Source organism: Teleopsis dalmanni, chromosome 1 (assembly GCF_002237135.1).
Source record: "Teleopsis dalmanni isolate 2A chromosome 1, ASM223713v2, whole genome shotgun sequence".
NCBI lineage: Eukaryota > Metazoa > Arthropoda > Insecta > Diptera > Diopsidae > Teleopsis > Teleopsis dalmanni.
The window spans coordinates 150,764,365-150,776,348 of record NC_051846.1 but is presented as its reverse complement, the minus strand read 5'-3'; the positions used below and the strand labels follow the sequence as shown (position 1 = coordinate 150,776,348).

General features: G+C 28.4%; 4 protein-coding genes across 7 annotated transcripts; 1 reads left to right on the top strand and 3 right to left on the bottom strand.

The window, feature by feature from the left end:
• Positions 1-74: 74 nt before the first annotated feature.
• LOC119669354 (chromobox protein homolog 1-like) lies at positions 75-2,701 on the top strand. 3 transcript variants are annotated; one of them, XM_038079207.1, is made up of 4 exons: positions 75-225; positions 478-567; positions 639-759; positions 2,291-2,701. In XM_038079207.1, exons 2-4 carry the CDS (start codon positions 493-495, stop codon positions 2,614-2,616), a joined length of 522 nt encoding a protein of 173 aa, XP_037935135.1. In that variant the 5' UTR covers positions 75-225; positions 478-492; the 3' UTR covers positions 2,617-2,701. The 3 variants fall into 3 exon arrangements, with proteins under 3 accessions (XP_037935135.1, XP_037935133.1, XP_037935132.1); XM_038079205.1 differs by having other exon boundaries at positions 75-276; XM_038079204.1 differs by having other exon boundaries at positions 75-302.
• Positions 2,702-3,890: 1,189 nt separating this feature from the next.
• On the bottom strand, positions 3,891-5,960 carry LOC119669353 (N-acetylglucosamine-6-sulfatase-like). The gene is made up of 4 exons (XM_038079203.1): positions 5,618-5,960; positions 5,047-5,563; positions 4,332-4,981; positions 3,891-4,270 (listed from the first exon to the last, which is right to left on the bottom strand). The coding sequence occupies exons 1-4, from the start codon at positions 5,810-5,812 to the stop codon at positions 4,118-4,120; spliced, it is 1,515 nt and encodes a 504-aa protein (XP_037935131.1). The 5' UTR covers positions 5,813-5,960; the 3' UTR covers positions 3,891-4,117.
• A 1,833-nt stretch (positions 5,961-7,793) lies between these two features.
• Positions 7,794-8,939, bottom strand: LOC119669351. Of its 2 annotated transcripts, none has more exons than XM_038079202.1 (3): positions 8,716-8,939; positions 8,483-8,657; positions 7,794-8,162 (listed from the first exon to the last, which is right to left on the bottom strand). In XM_038079202.1, the coding sequence occupies exons 1-3, from the start codon at positions 8,833-8,835 to the stop codon at positions 7,801-7,803; spliced, it is 657 nt and encodes a 218-aa protein (XP_037935130.1). In that variant the 5' UTR covers positions 8,836-8,939; the 3' UTR covers positions 7,794-7,800. The 2 variants fall into 2 exon arrangements, with proteins under 2 accessions (XP_037935130.1, XP_037935129.1); XM_038079201.1 differs by having other exon boundaries at positions 7,794-8,201; positions 8,716-8,935.
• A 1,825-nt stretch (positions 8,940-10,764) lies between these two features.
• On the bottom strand, positions 10,765-11,866 carry LOC119669350 (transmembrane emp24 domain-containing protein 2-like). Its single transcript, XM_038079200.1, has 3 exons — positions 11,507-11,866; positions 11,115-11,449; positions 10,765-11,047 (listed from the first exon to the last, which is right to left on the bottom strand). Exons 1-3 carry the CDS (start codon positions 11,634-11,636, stop codon positions 10,898-10,900), a joined length of 615 nt encoding a protein of 204 aa, XP_037935128.1. The 5' UTR covers positions 11,637-11,866; the 3' UTR covers positions 10,765-10,897.
• Between the last annotated feature and the right edge of the window lie 118 nt (positions 11,867-11,984).

Below are 11,984 nucleotides of genomic sequence, written 5' to 3'. Positions count from 1 at the left end.
AACTATAATTAATATTAAAAAAGCAACCTTGCGTTTTAAAAAATAAAATCATTTAAATAAAACAATTTTTAAAAATATATAAAAACATACGACAATACCAGAAAGTACGCAATTTTCATTTCGTAGTGAATTTGAGTACTTTACCTACAGTGAAGTGAAACACTGTCGAGAAAGAGGGAAACGAACAAGACGCAACCAATATAGTGAAAATTTATATAAAAAAAAGTACATATATATATTTAATAGGTTTAAGTATTAAACTCAAAAGACGAAGAGGTAATAATACAACAAAAAAAATTATGGTATAAACATTTGCTACATCCTTCCCAATGATTTATATTTTACCACCGAAATTGCTGTGTGATTTTAATAAAAAATTTGCTACATTTTTTTGGTTTTTTTCTTTTTTTGTATATTTTTGTATTAAAATGTGTTGAACATATATATATAATATTAATAAATGTGACTTCCTTACAGCACACACGGTTTAAAATGGCTACAGAGTCGGAATCGGCTGCAGAATTCTCGGTAGAGCGTATTGAGGACAAACGTGTAATAAACAACAAGGTTGGCAAGTTTTTAATGCTGAAGTAGTCTTCCAAAGTGAAATTAATTTATTGTAAATTTTTTGTTTTCAGGTTGAATATTACCTGAAGTGGAAGGGTTATCCAAGAAGTGATAATACTTGGGAACCTGTAGAAAATTTAGACTGTCCTGATTTGATCGCCGCATATGAAGAATCCATCAAGTCCAAAAAAGGTACTATATGCTCTGCATTTGTAACTAACACAGTTTTTTTTTAAACTCAGAACTGCGAATATTAAGATAATGTAATAATTAGAATATTATTATATTATAACACTGATATATTACTTGGGAATAAAATGTTGTAGGAAGTGTAGCCGGTGTCGGTTCATTAAGAATAGTTTTTCACTTAAATTTCACTAACTACTTTCGGTAATGCATTTTTTTTTATATGCAGTATCTCCATATAACATCACAATAATTTAATGTCAATTAAGAAAACTATTTTATTAATAGACCGGCTTTTTAAGTAATACTAAATATCAACAAAATTATTTATTTTGTTTGAATTTTTGACTAACAAACGATGCAGCAGTTTCAAGTATTGTCAGCTATTCACCATCAATGGATTTTCGAAATATTCATTGGCTTCAAAAGTCCATATTTAGTTTGTATCTGTAAAAAAAATTAGCTTTTAAAAATCAAAAAAAAAAGTGAACAACAAAAGATTTGTGCAGCTTTGGCTCGTTTGGTTAAAACACGTGAAATTATTGCTTCTACTTAGGCTTAGTTTAATGCCGGACATTTGGATAATATACGGATAATAAAGTCCAATAAATAATTAGAAAGGTCACTAATTATAGATATTTGAACGTGTTTAACCCATTTCGGACCACCGCGTGATGCACCCAACGACTAGCTTTGAATAATTTTAATATTCAAAGAACATTTTATATCTTTTAGGTAAAAATAAACTTCATTTATTAAATGATATACGTTTTAATCATATATTTGATAAAATTCATACACAAAGAATAAAGTTCAACAAATAATTCCAAAGACTGCTGATAATTGATCAAATAAATTTATTTAATTATAGTTTAATTTTTGTAGTTAAATTTTCTCAAAATTATTGCGTTTCTTATATAGAAAAATGAAGGTGCATCCTCACCAGAGTGAAATTTTGAGGCATCTTGAGGCAGGTACCTGCAAAAGTTCATTCGATCTTGAGATCACATTTCTATAAAATATCAACTATCGAGTGTCGCTCACTTTTTGCAACACACTGTAATCAGCTGTGTTCAATTGAGTTCTAAAATTTAGTATTTCGCGATTCGAGCAGCTGAAATTGAGTATATTCGAAATCGAAAACCTATGTTCTGAGAAAGCGAGCATATTCTATAATTCAGCAGTTCAAATGGAACTCTTTCAATGTTCTTGTTTTAAATATTTCGTTGTTTGAGCAGCACGAATACAAATTCGAACTCTTTCAATATACTAAAATTGAGTATTTCGATATTGAATCAGTTTGAGTATATTTCGCATATTTGTTTTATGTTCCATATTCATTTTTTTTTATACAATTTCTATATTAACATATATATGTTATTATACTATATGTTATTAGTTTTGAATAGTTAATTGTTCCAGCAGAATATCATCATGTTAAAAGGTCTATTACCAACAGATAAATTCTTAAATATACTTAATATTATATTTTTTTAAAAATTAATTTTAAATTAATATTTTTTTTCTTTAATTTTAGATAACAAAAAGCGACCTAATTCAACACCGCTTAACGACTCCAAAAATAAAAGAAAGGTTGTCGAAGATGAACGCGATGGTCGCAAGTGCATGGGATTTGATAGGGGCCTTGAGCCAGCACAAATTATTGGTGCTACTGATACATCTGGAGAGCTCATGTTTCTAATGAAGTGGAAAGGCAGCGAGGAAGCCGATTTAGTGCCTGCCAAGCAGGCTAATGTAAAGTGTCCACAAATTGTTATACAATTTTATGAAGAGCGTCTTACCTGGCATACGAGCAGTAATGATGAAGATAAAAATAATACAGGCAAAGAGAATGCCGATTAAATAACAAGATCAACAAAATCAACTAAATCATCTTAATCTATTAATAAGTAAAATATGCTCATCCGAAGAGCAACCGTTTAAAAAGTATACACAAATATAGTACTCATATTAGCTCCATAACACTGCATGAAGATAATAACATCTTCATATATAAATTCTAAGTTATATAAAGGCAATGAAACACTTGACCTTTCGTATTAAATAAAATCAAATTAAAATTAAAAAAAAAAAATTTATTGATTAAATTGAAATTCGTCGATTAAGTAATTTTGAATAAACTAGCAAACAAGAAACAATGAATTTTTTTTTATATATACATATATATTTATATATATATATAAATTTTTTTATAAACTATTTTAAAAGTTAAGTGCCTAAAAATGCTTAGCTTTAAATGATCGATTACCGTTCGAGTTTAAGTAACAATTTAATCAATTTGTAAAAATAATTTTAATTATGATTCCTTCAAATTTCAATATAGTTTAAGATTATTTTTTTTTTCGAAATATAAAATTACATATTTTTTTTAAAATAAATTTTTATATAATCTAAACTTTTGTTATAATTTTTCCATCCAATGTGGTAATTAAATACTAAATTTCATTCCAAACAATGCAATATCGCTTTATTGTAATTTAAACCACAGAAACTTATAAAACTAGTATCTTTTACGTATATTGCTATAAAACGGACAAGTTTCGTTTTTTATACAAAATCCATACAAAAAAAAAACATACTTACTAATGACATTCAATAATTAATTGCAAAGTTAGCAGTTGACTTATTTAACAACTTTAATAATAAAATTGAAAATAATTAAATTTGGAAATCAATTTATAATTTATAAAAAGACTGAAGTGAAAAAATAAAAGTTTATAGATTAGTTTATATTTTTGTTTTATAAAATATATATAACTTTATATTTATATATAAGATTTATATTTTTATAATATATAATACATATATATAAATTTATATATTAATATATATAGGCCTGAGAAAGAAGTCAAACAAACTTTGTAACATCGGCGATAGCTATATAGACAACTATGCAATAATAATAACAACAAAAATAAAAATTAATTAATAAATACTATATAATAATATAAACAAAAATAAACACTAATCTATAAGCTTTTATTTCTTCCACTTCATCCTTTTTATCAATTATAAATAAATAATTGAATATTTATTTTAACTATTCAAATTTTAATGGTGTGCGCATATTAAAATTTTTAATATTTTAACATAAATATTAGATTAATTTTTAACAATCCAAAGTATACGATACATAGATGTTTCTATTATTTTACTTACAATTTAGCGATAAATCATAACATACTATAATTGGTTAAATAAAAAATTTATATGGCCCTTATATTAATAACGAGATAATTTTTAAACAATATTTTTTAAACAATTCTTATAATTTCGACTTAGTTTTTCAAATTTTTGGTTCATCATGAGAACAGAATTGGAGGTACAAAAAAGTAAAAGGTTTCTAAATATGTACGTCCCGACACGAAGGTCCAGCGCATTTTGTTAAATTTTGTAAAGCTAAACTGTATAAAGCACGTTCTATAGGTAACCACTCATAACCCATATTTGTCATTTGGAAAGGATCATCATCTACATCATATCCTTCAACAAAATTCTATAAAAACAAAATTTCATAATTAAAATCATCATATGAAAAATATATTTTTTAAACTAACCTCATTATCACGAAATTCACAATACAATCTATTTGTATTGTAACTAAAATGACGTATGCACGCATATGTATTATTCCAAGCATCTTGGCAATGGCAAGCTCCTTCTATGGTACACTCTGTCAACCGATCTTTCTTACTCCAAGGACATTCTGCATTATATGTGTCAACATTGCCCTCACCCCAGTGTTGTACTAACAAACTTCGCGTGTATTGTTTATCAAGTAAAGCATCATACCCAACAGCATTTACCAGCAATGCATGCAACGATTCGCCATCACCATTTGTTTGGTCTGATAGTTGTGCCCATTCAAGTATAGTTGGCACTAAATCCACCAATACTGCGGGCGCATTTATTTCTATACCCTTTGGTATGGTGGGACCACTCATTAACAGTGGTATGCGTATATCAGTGTCATATGGTTGACGTTTATCGAAAGGTTGTGCAAATTGTCCGATATGATACCCATTATCAGATGTGAAGATAATATAAGTGTTATCTAATTTCTTTTGATCAGCTAAAAGTTTCCAAACTGTAGCTACTAGTTCATCAACAGCCAATAAGGTTTCCCAACGTTGTTGAAAGTACGTGTCCATTAATTTGAGCGTTTTTGTTGGTATGAGCTTAGAACTGCCTACCAACCAGTGTTTTTCTAAAGTTCATATAAAATAGTGTTTATTAAAGTTCATATATGTTATGTAAAGAGAAACTATTTACCAAGTGATTCAGAGATGTGATTGAAATTTGGTGTACGTGGCGCTTCAATATTAGCAAAACTATTACGATGACGTTCTGCAGGTATAAAAGGCGCATGTGGTGCAGGTGTGGCGACCATTGCAAAAAATGGTGCACTAACAAGTTCTGGTTTTCCCAAAAACTCCAAGGTTCTACTGCTGAGCAAATCAGTTAAATAAGTGTTCGTGTAACTAACGTTTTGTGCATTTTCACGTAAAGTGTAATTATAATATTTTGAATTGCCATGTAATCCGTGGAAGTCATTCCAACCGGGAGGTACTTTTTCCCCACGATACTCATTGAGATATTTGCCGGCGAAGAATGTGTGATAACCCGCAGTTTGTAATAAAACTGGCAAAGCATGCGGCTCGACATTTTTGAGCCAGTAGTTACCATTGCAACCACCACTTAAAGAATTATTTGTTGTGCGATGATTGTGCGCATATTTTCCTGAGAGTAGACTAGCACGTGATGGACAGCATAACGGCGAACTGGTAAACTAAATAAACAAAATATTTTATATGCATTTAATATAAACGCTAAGTGTGCTTACTGCATTGTTGAATGTTGCACCTTCTTTGCCCAATAGTGCTTGTACTTGCTTCATAGGCATCATTCCACCCAGTGCTACATCCTGATCATCTGTTAATACCAATAGTATGTTCGGCTTTTCTGCGGGCGTAAGTGCCGCACAAATTGGTAAGAAAATTAACAGGAGGCAGTGGAAACTAATATCACAATTCAACATTTTATTTTAAAAATGCCTGAGGCTATTTGAGACATATAAAAATTTCTTTTTGTTTTTTGTTTATTCTTAAATTTATTTGTAACTAAAATTTTAAATGAAATCTCATTGCAAAGCTCATTTTGTTTAATGCAAAAAGTGATTAATCAGTAAACAAAAGCCAAACAGAGAGCCAACAAAATTGCTTCAGTGAAGGTCGCAGTTGAGTTTTAATGGCAAAGAGAATTTGCTAGAGCTGCCAACACTCGAAACTATATTTTAATTAAAATGGAAGTGGCATGCAAAATTTAACTAACAAGGAATTTAACTAATAACTTTAAATAAAATTTAATTTAAACAGGCTTAAGATAAGTTAGTTATTAATTAATAACACTAATTTAATGTTAAAATCATTTTCATATATAAAAAAAAATTTTTCCATATACATATTTCGTTCTACTTCGTAGACCATCTTAACTGTACATATAATTAAATGTTAAAAGTAATAGGTTTTGTTAAAATGGATTAAAAATTACTAATCAAAAAAATGGAAACACTAATTTTATTTACTATAAAATAAAATAATTTTAAAACATTGAAAATTTTCATCGCAACTCGAGAGTATTCTTATTTCCACCTCTCGAGCATGTTTATGTGGTTGATGTGGTTTATGTGGGTTCAAGTCTCATGCTGTGGCTTTCCACCTACCGGCAAAAAAAAGAAAAGGTTGAAAATGTCTATTATTGAATAATCATAAGAACTACTACGATAATTTGGTAATAGGTAAAGTCATGATATGTCAAAAGTTCCAGCAGCCCTTTTAATTCTTCCTCGTTAAAGTTAAAAAATTGACGTGATTTTAAAGTTGATATCAACAGCACAAAAAAAAACATTTGTTGGATAAGTGTATCTTTTTGTAAAATTATTGAGTTATACGAAATTGGTGGTGTAATGGACTAAGAGCTGCCAATGCTGCTATAAACTGCAAAATTAAGTAACTAAAGAAATTCATTAGATACTCTATTGCATTGCATATAATGAGGGCCGTGAAAGTGCTTTACATATAAGACCAATAGTAGATCCTGAGGTGAATATTTCACTGTAACAGCAATATTCAACTAAACAATAATTTAGAAGAATTCGAATAGCAAAGAAAAGATAGGGAAAAACCTTATTTGTGGTCATAAGAAGCGTAGCTTTCGGTAAAAATAATTAACCTTAATCCAATATAATTCATAACATTATTAAAGGATATTATTGGATTTGCGGCACGAGACAGCGCTTATAAGTTAAATATAACTATTAATAAATCCTTTCCAAAAAAAATCGATTTAACTATCAGATATCAAACAAATGAATTTGAATATCTAGCTTCTATATAGTCCATTCGGTTTACTGAAAACGCATTTCAATAGCTTTAAATTTCGAATTGATACAAAGATCTCAATTAAATATGTTCCCCATAAGCAGATAGCTACATGTCCTGTGATAGAGAGAAGATTGGTCTCTGCTTCCTATTACAGTCTATGGAATAGTGAAGATGTAATCAAAAATGCTGAGTTGAAAAGCATAAGCTTTAAGCTTAAAAATAAATTGTACTTTTAATATTATAAAAGGAAACTCCGGATCTCATACAAGGGCGTACCCAAGAACGTGAGCAGAATGTAGTCAAATAGTAAACTAAAATTTGAAATTTATTTGTGTTAAAACGATTCAACGATGTTAAATATGAAATAAAATGCATTTCTTTCAGTATTAAAGTAAAATAAGATATAAAAATAGAATCATACTTCCCAAATCTCGTTCCCATGCTTCCTAGACGAACTTTAACAGTTTTGGAAATGTTTTACTCACACATTAAGTAGGATAGATCCATAACCTTATAAAGGGGACCCCCTTTACCACACGGCTCCTTTGACTACGTCCATGGCTTTATATATATTAGATGAGAAATTTTTTGTGTTTTATTTAATCTTTTTTTTATATTACTACATTTATTGTTGATTATCGTTTTATTTTAAACTTAATTCTAACTTCTTGAGCTCTAGTTCATGCTGAAGTTTTATTTTAATTAATTCCAATTCTTTATTGTCTTCGTTTTCGATATTTTTAAGTTTTAATTCCTCAGCTATTTTTTTCTCTTCCATTTTTAATCTCCTCTCTTCCAAAGCAAAAGTTCTCTCAAATTTTTCTTTTTCGAAATCGAATTTTTTTTCTTCAATGTCTAGCTTTGCCTTTTTATATAATAGACGATCTGTTTCCAACTGTTGTAAATAGGTGAGCTCCGTGTTTATTTTTGGTTTTTGATTCTTTTGTTGAATTTTTATTGGGGAACGAATAATGTTTACCGGCTTTCTATCCCCAAATATGGCATCTAATTGTTCAAAATATGGGCAAATTTTATTAATCGAGTCTGTAAAAAAACTTGTTTTAGAAAGTCAATGGATCCTAAATAATCACAGAAACACATTGCTGTCTAGCATCATGGCGTTTTTATTTAACAGTAAAAATGCCATGAGTGTTAAACCATCAGTGTGTTTCTATATTTTAAGGATGAAGGACATTTTAAGGATGAAGGACATTTAAAGGACGAAGGACCTAGCAGTCCAATATCTTATTCTAACTTAACTTTAAAATTAATTTTAATATTAACTCACAAATAAATAAGTAAAAATAAAATATTTAACATCTTACCCGTGATTGTGCTATCAAATTCTTCTTCTTGCCCATTTTGCTCGCGCCATTCTATGGCTTGTTTATATTTTGCTTTTACATTTTTCATTTTATCCCGCATGGACACCCAACTATATTTCCTTAAACCAACATTGTTTTCTATTATGCTTGTGTAGAATTTAATTGATGTTGGCGTCTGTAAATTGGAAAATACACGTAAAATTTTTATTACATGTCACGCCAGCGCACTTTACCTCAAAAGAATTTGGATCCTTTATTATTCTGTTAATTACTTCTTCTAGCAATAACTCCAGATCCTCTGTGTGCCACCTAATGCCAGAAGAAGTTCTACTGCGTTGTCTTTTAGATTCCATTTTTTTAAATCTAAATTACTAAAACTTGCGCTATAAAAGATATAATACAATATGTCAACAACTTCTTAAACCACTAGCAAAAAATAGCACAATAAACAAATATGTCAAGAACAGCTGATTCGAAACTTCGAATTTAACATTTTAGCAAATTAGCATACCCTGTGGCACATAATATGAATTTAGCATGCTATACTATCGAGTTTAGACAGGGAAAATATCGTCAAACAGAGATAGTTTAATTTTTATTTTTCATATTAAAAGTTACATTCTCTGTATTTCATATTCAATCAAAATTTATAAAAAAAAATTAATAATGAACATTCATATATATATATATAAAGAGAAAATGCGTAGTAATAATAAGATATTATATGTAAAATTAGTTTATGAGAATATTTACGATGGGTTCATTAATTTCACTACTTATTGTTTTTAGTGTTTGAACATTATACCGCTCAAATCATTTCATATAATATTAAAAATAAAAGTTTATTTTTTTAATATCTCAACTTAATTTTTGTTCGAATTGTTTCTGTTGCAGAGTTGCATTTGAATCTTTATATATTTATAAATGCAGTTAGAGTGAATAAAAACTTTCAGAATAATTTTTGTAGGGAAAAAATTTTTATTTAACATTAAAAAACAGGTATAATAATAATTTTTGTAAATGTAGCAGAACAATGAAAAAATAATATTATAAAGACACGTATTACTACATTTTTATTCTGCATATAATATATTCGTCATACAGAGTTGTATTTGTTTATATTATGATGCATTATTTTAAATTTTGGTATATGATGTTAAATATATTTTGAAATATTTTAGTAAATGTTTCACCATTTGTTTAAGAAAGCCACATAAATTACTAAGGGAAACTTCCAAAAGTTTTTTCTATAAATCACTTATAAAATATTTATATATGTGATATTTTTTAATGTTCTACTCATATTGAAACTATGACAAATTATCATGATTAGCGTAAATTTTTTATTTTTCTAGAATATGGTTTAATTTCTCATATTCTTTTCGAACCTTGAATTTTTTATTAATAACACAATTGATAATTAATAACAATTAGACTCGCTATAGCGTATAGGAAAAAATTGCTTAGAAAATGCGAGCTTTACAAAAGTTTGTAAATGAATTTGAAATAATTTTCATGAGTGTGTGGTATGAAATGTAAATATTATAAATAATTAAAATTGATCTTAACAACTTCGAAAAACCACTGGATTGTGTAAATTGTTAATAAAAATCCTTACAAATTATTGGGTTGACACAATACCACAGTAGACCAATACAAGACCAAATGCGTTGGAATAGTGGATAACACAAAAATTATGATTTCCATGTCTAACAAATAGGCTTTTTATTGTAGATGAGATTCATATCAAATGGCAATTGCTTAACAAATGTTTCCATTCACCCTAAATTGATTTTCTTTATTTGTGTTTAGGTTATTTTCCATAAAGAGAATTACATATTTATGTATTTATTTATTTTACGGAATAAACTCTGTGCCATTTACCAGTCTAGGGAAAATAATATCAGTAATGTCAGCAGTCTTAGCTGACTACTCTCAATGTACTACAATTTCATGGAATACACTAGTCCGTGACTGGCTTAATCATGCGCAGGATTAGAGTAATGCAATCATCCAATACATTAGTCACTGTACATTTGTGTTCAGCATTAAATAGATACTGTTTTTAAAACATTAACGTCATAACATTTCGCTTTAATATTTACTACAGAATAATTACTTTATACAAATGCGTTAACTTATTTTACTGCAAAAATTATATACATTACTTGCTGACATTGTTCTCAACTACATACGCTTATTAATAAAACATTATTCGCTTTCCGATTTTTATTTAAAAAAATGGTTTTTGAAGCTATCATATTTGAAGGAAAAAAATTCAACAAAATGATTGAAAAATGAGGACTATTTTTTTGAGTTATTTAAATTACATTGCCACAAATCAAAACCTGATGAATATGCTTTAAAAATTGTTACTAAATTATTTAAAATTATTTATATAAATAAATTTTAATTCTACACAACTCGTTTTACTTCGAAGAAACGTTTGAGATAATAAACTTGTCCAATTGTCATAAGTACTAACACCAGAGCTTCAAAGGTGGACCACAGCACAACACGTGAATTTGTGCTTTCGTTAACGGAACGATGAATTTTGTCACGTACCTACGAATAACAAATTTTTAATATACATTATCTTAAACAAATAAACAATAATAATTATGTTACTAACATGCATATATTCTTGCTCGTGTTTAACACTTGTCAATGTGCCTGATAATTCACGTATCATATCTTCAAGTTTTGTATGGCCAACTTCTTCTTCACCTGGTGCACCCGGTGCACGGTGTGGTGTCTCACCCAAATCAATCGAAAACATAACCACTTTAGGTGTCATACTACTGCGTTCATTGTTAAAGCAAACTTTATACAATCCTGTTACGGGCGCAGCGAATGTATATTTGCCAGATGATTCCTTTTCACTTTGATGTATTATACTCTGATCGGGACCACTAATTTTGATATCAATATCCAGAAAACCACCTTCGATTACTTCAAAAGTAATGCCTACATATATGAAACTTATATTTTATTTGTTTATTAAATATAATTTAATTAACTCACCAAATTTGGTGCCACCTTCAACTTTGTCGAAAAAACATTCTTCATTGTGTGCGTCGACAGTCACTATAAACGCTGCTGTCGTACGTAATAGTAATACTATTGAAAATGTCAGAAGCAATTTTAAATTCATATTAATCAATAATATTTGCAACTAATATATTGTCTTAAATGCAATTGAAAAATAATTTAACAACTGCACAATTTGTTTGTTGAAGCAATAAGCGGCCACGTAAAATAATTTTTGCCAAACGTCAAATATACAAATGTCATATTTTCTCTCTTTCTTATTCTCTCAAATTTCGGGTTTATTAATGACGGTAGTTTGGCAGCACTAAAAACTTTCGTTTGATTTGTTCGAAAATTTTTCGGTAAATAATATTTGAAATAAAATTTGAATTTTGAATGTTGCTTTGTTACACAAATTTATTTTAATTTAATAATATATAAATATATACACTAATAGCATCATAAAACTAAA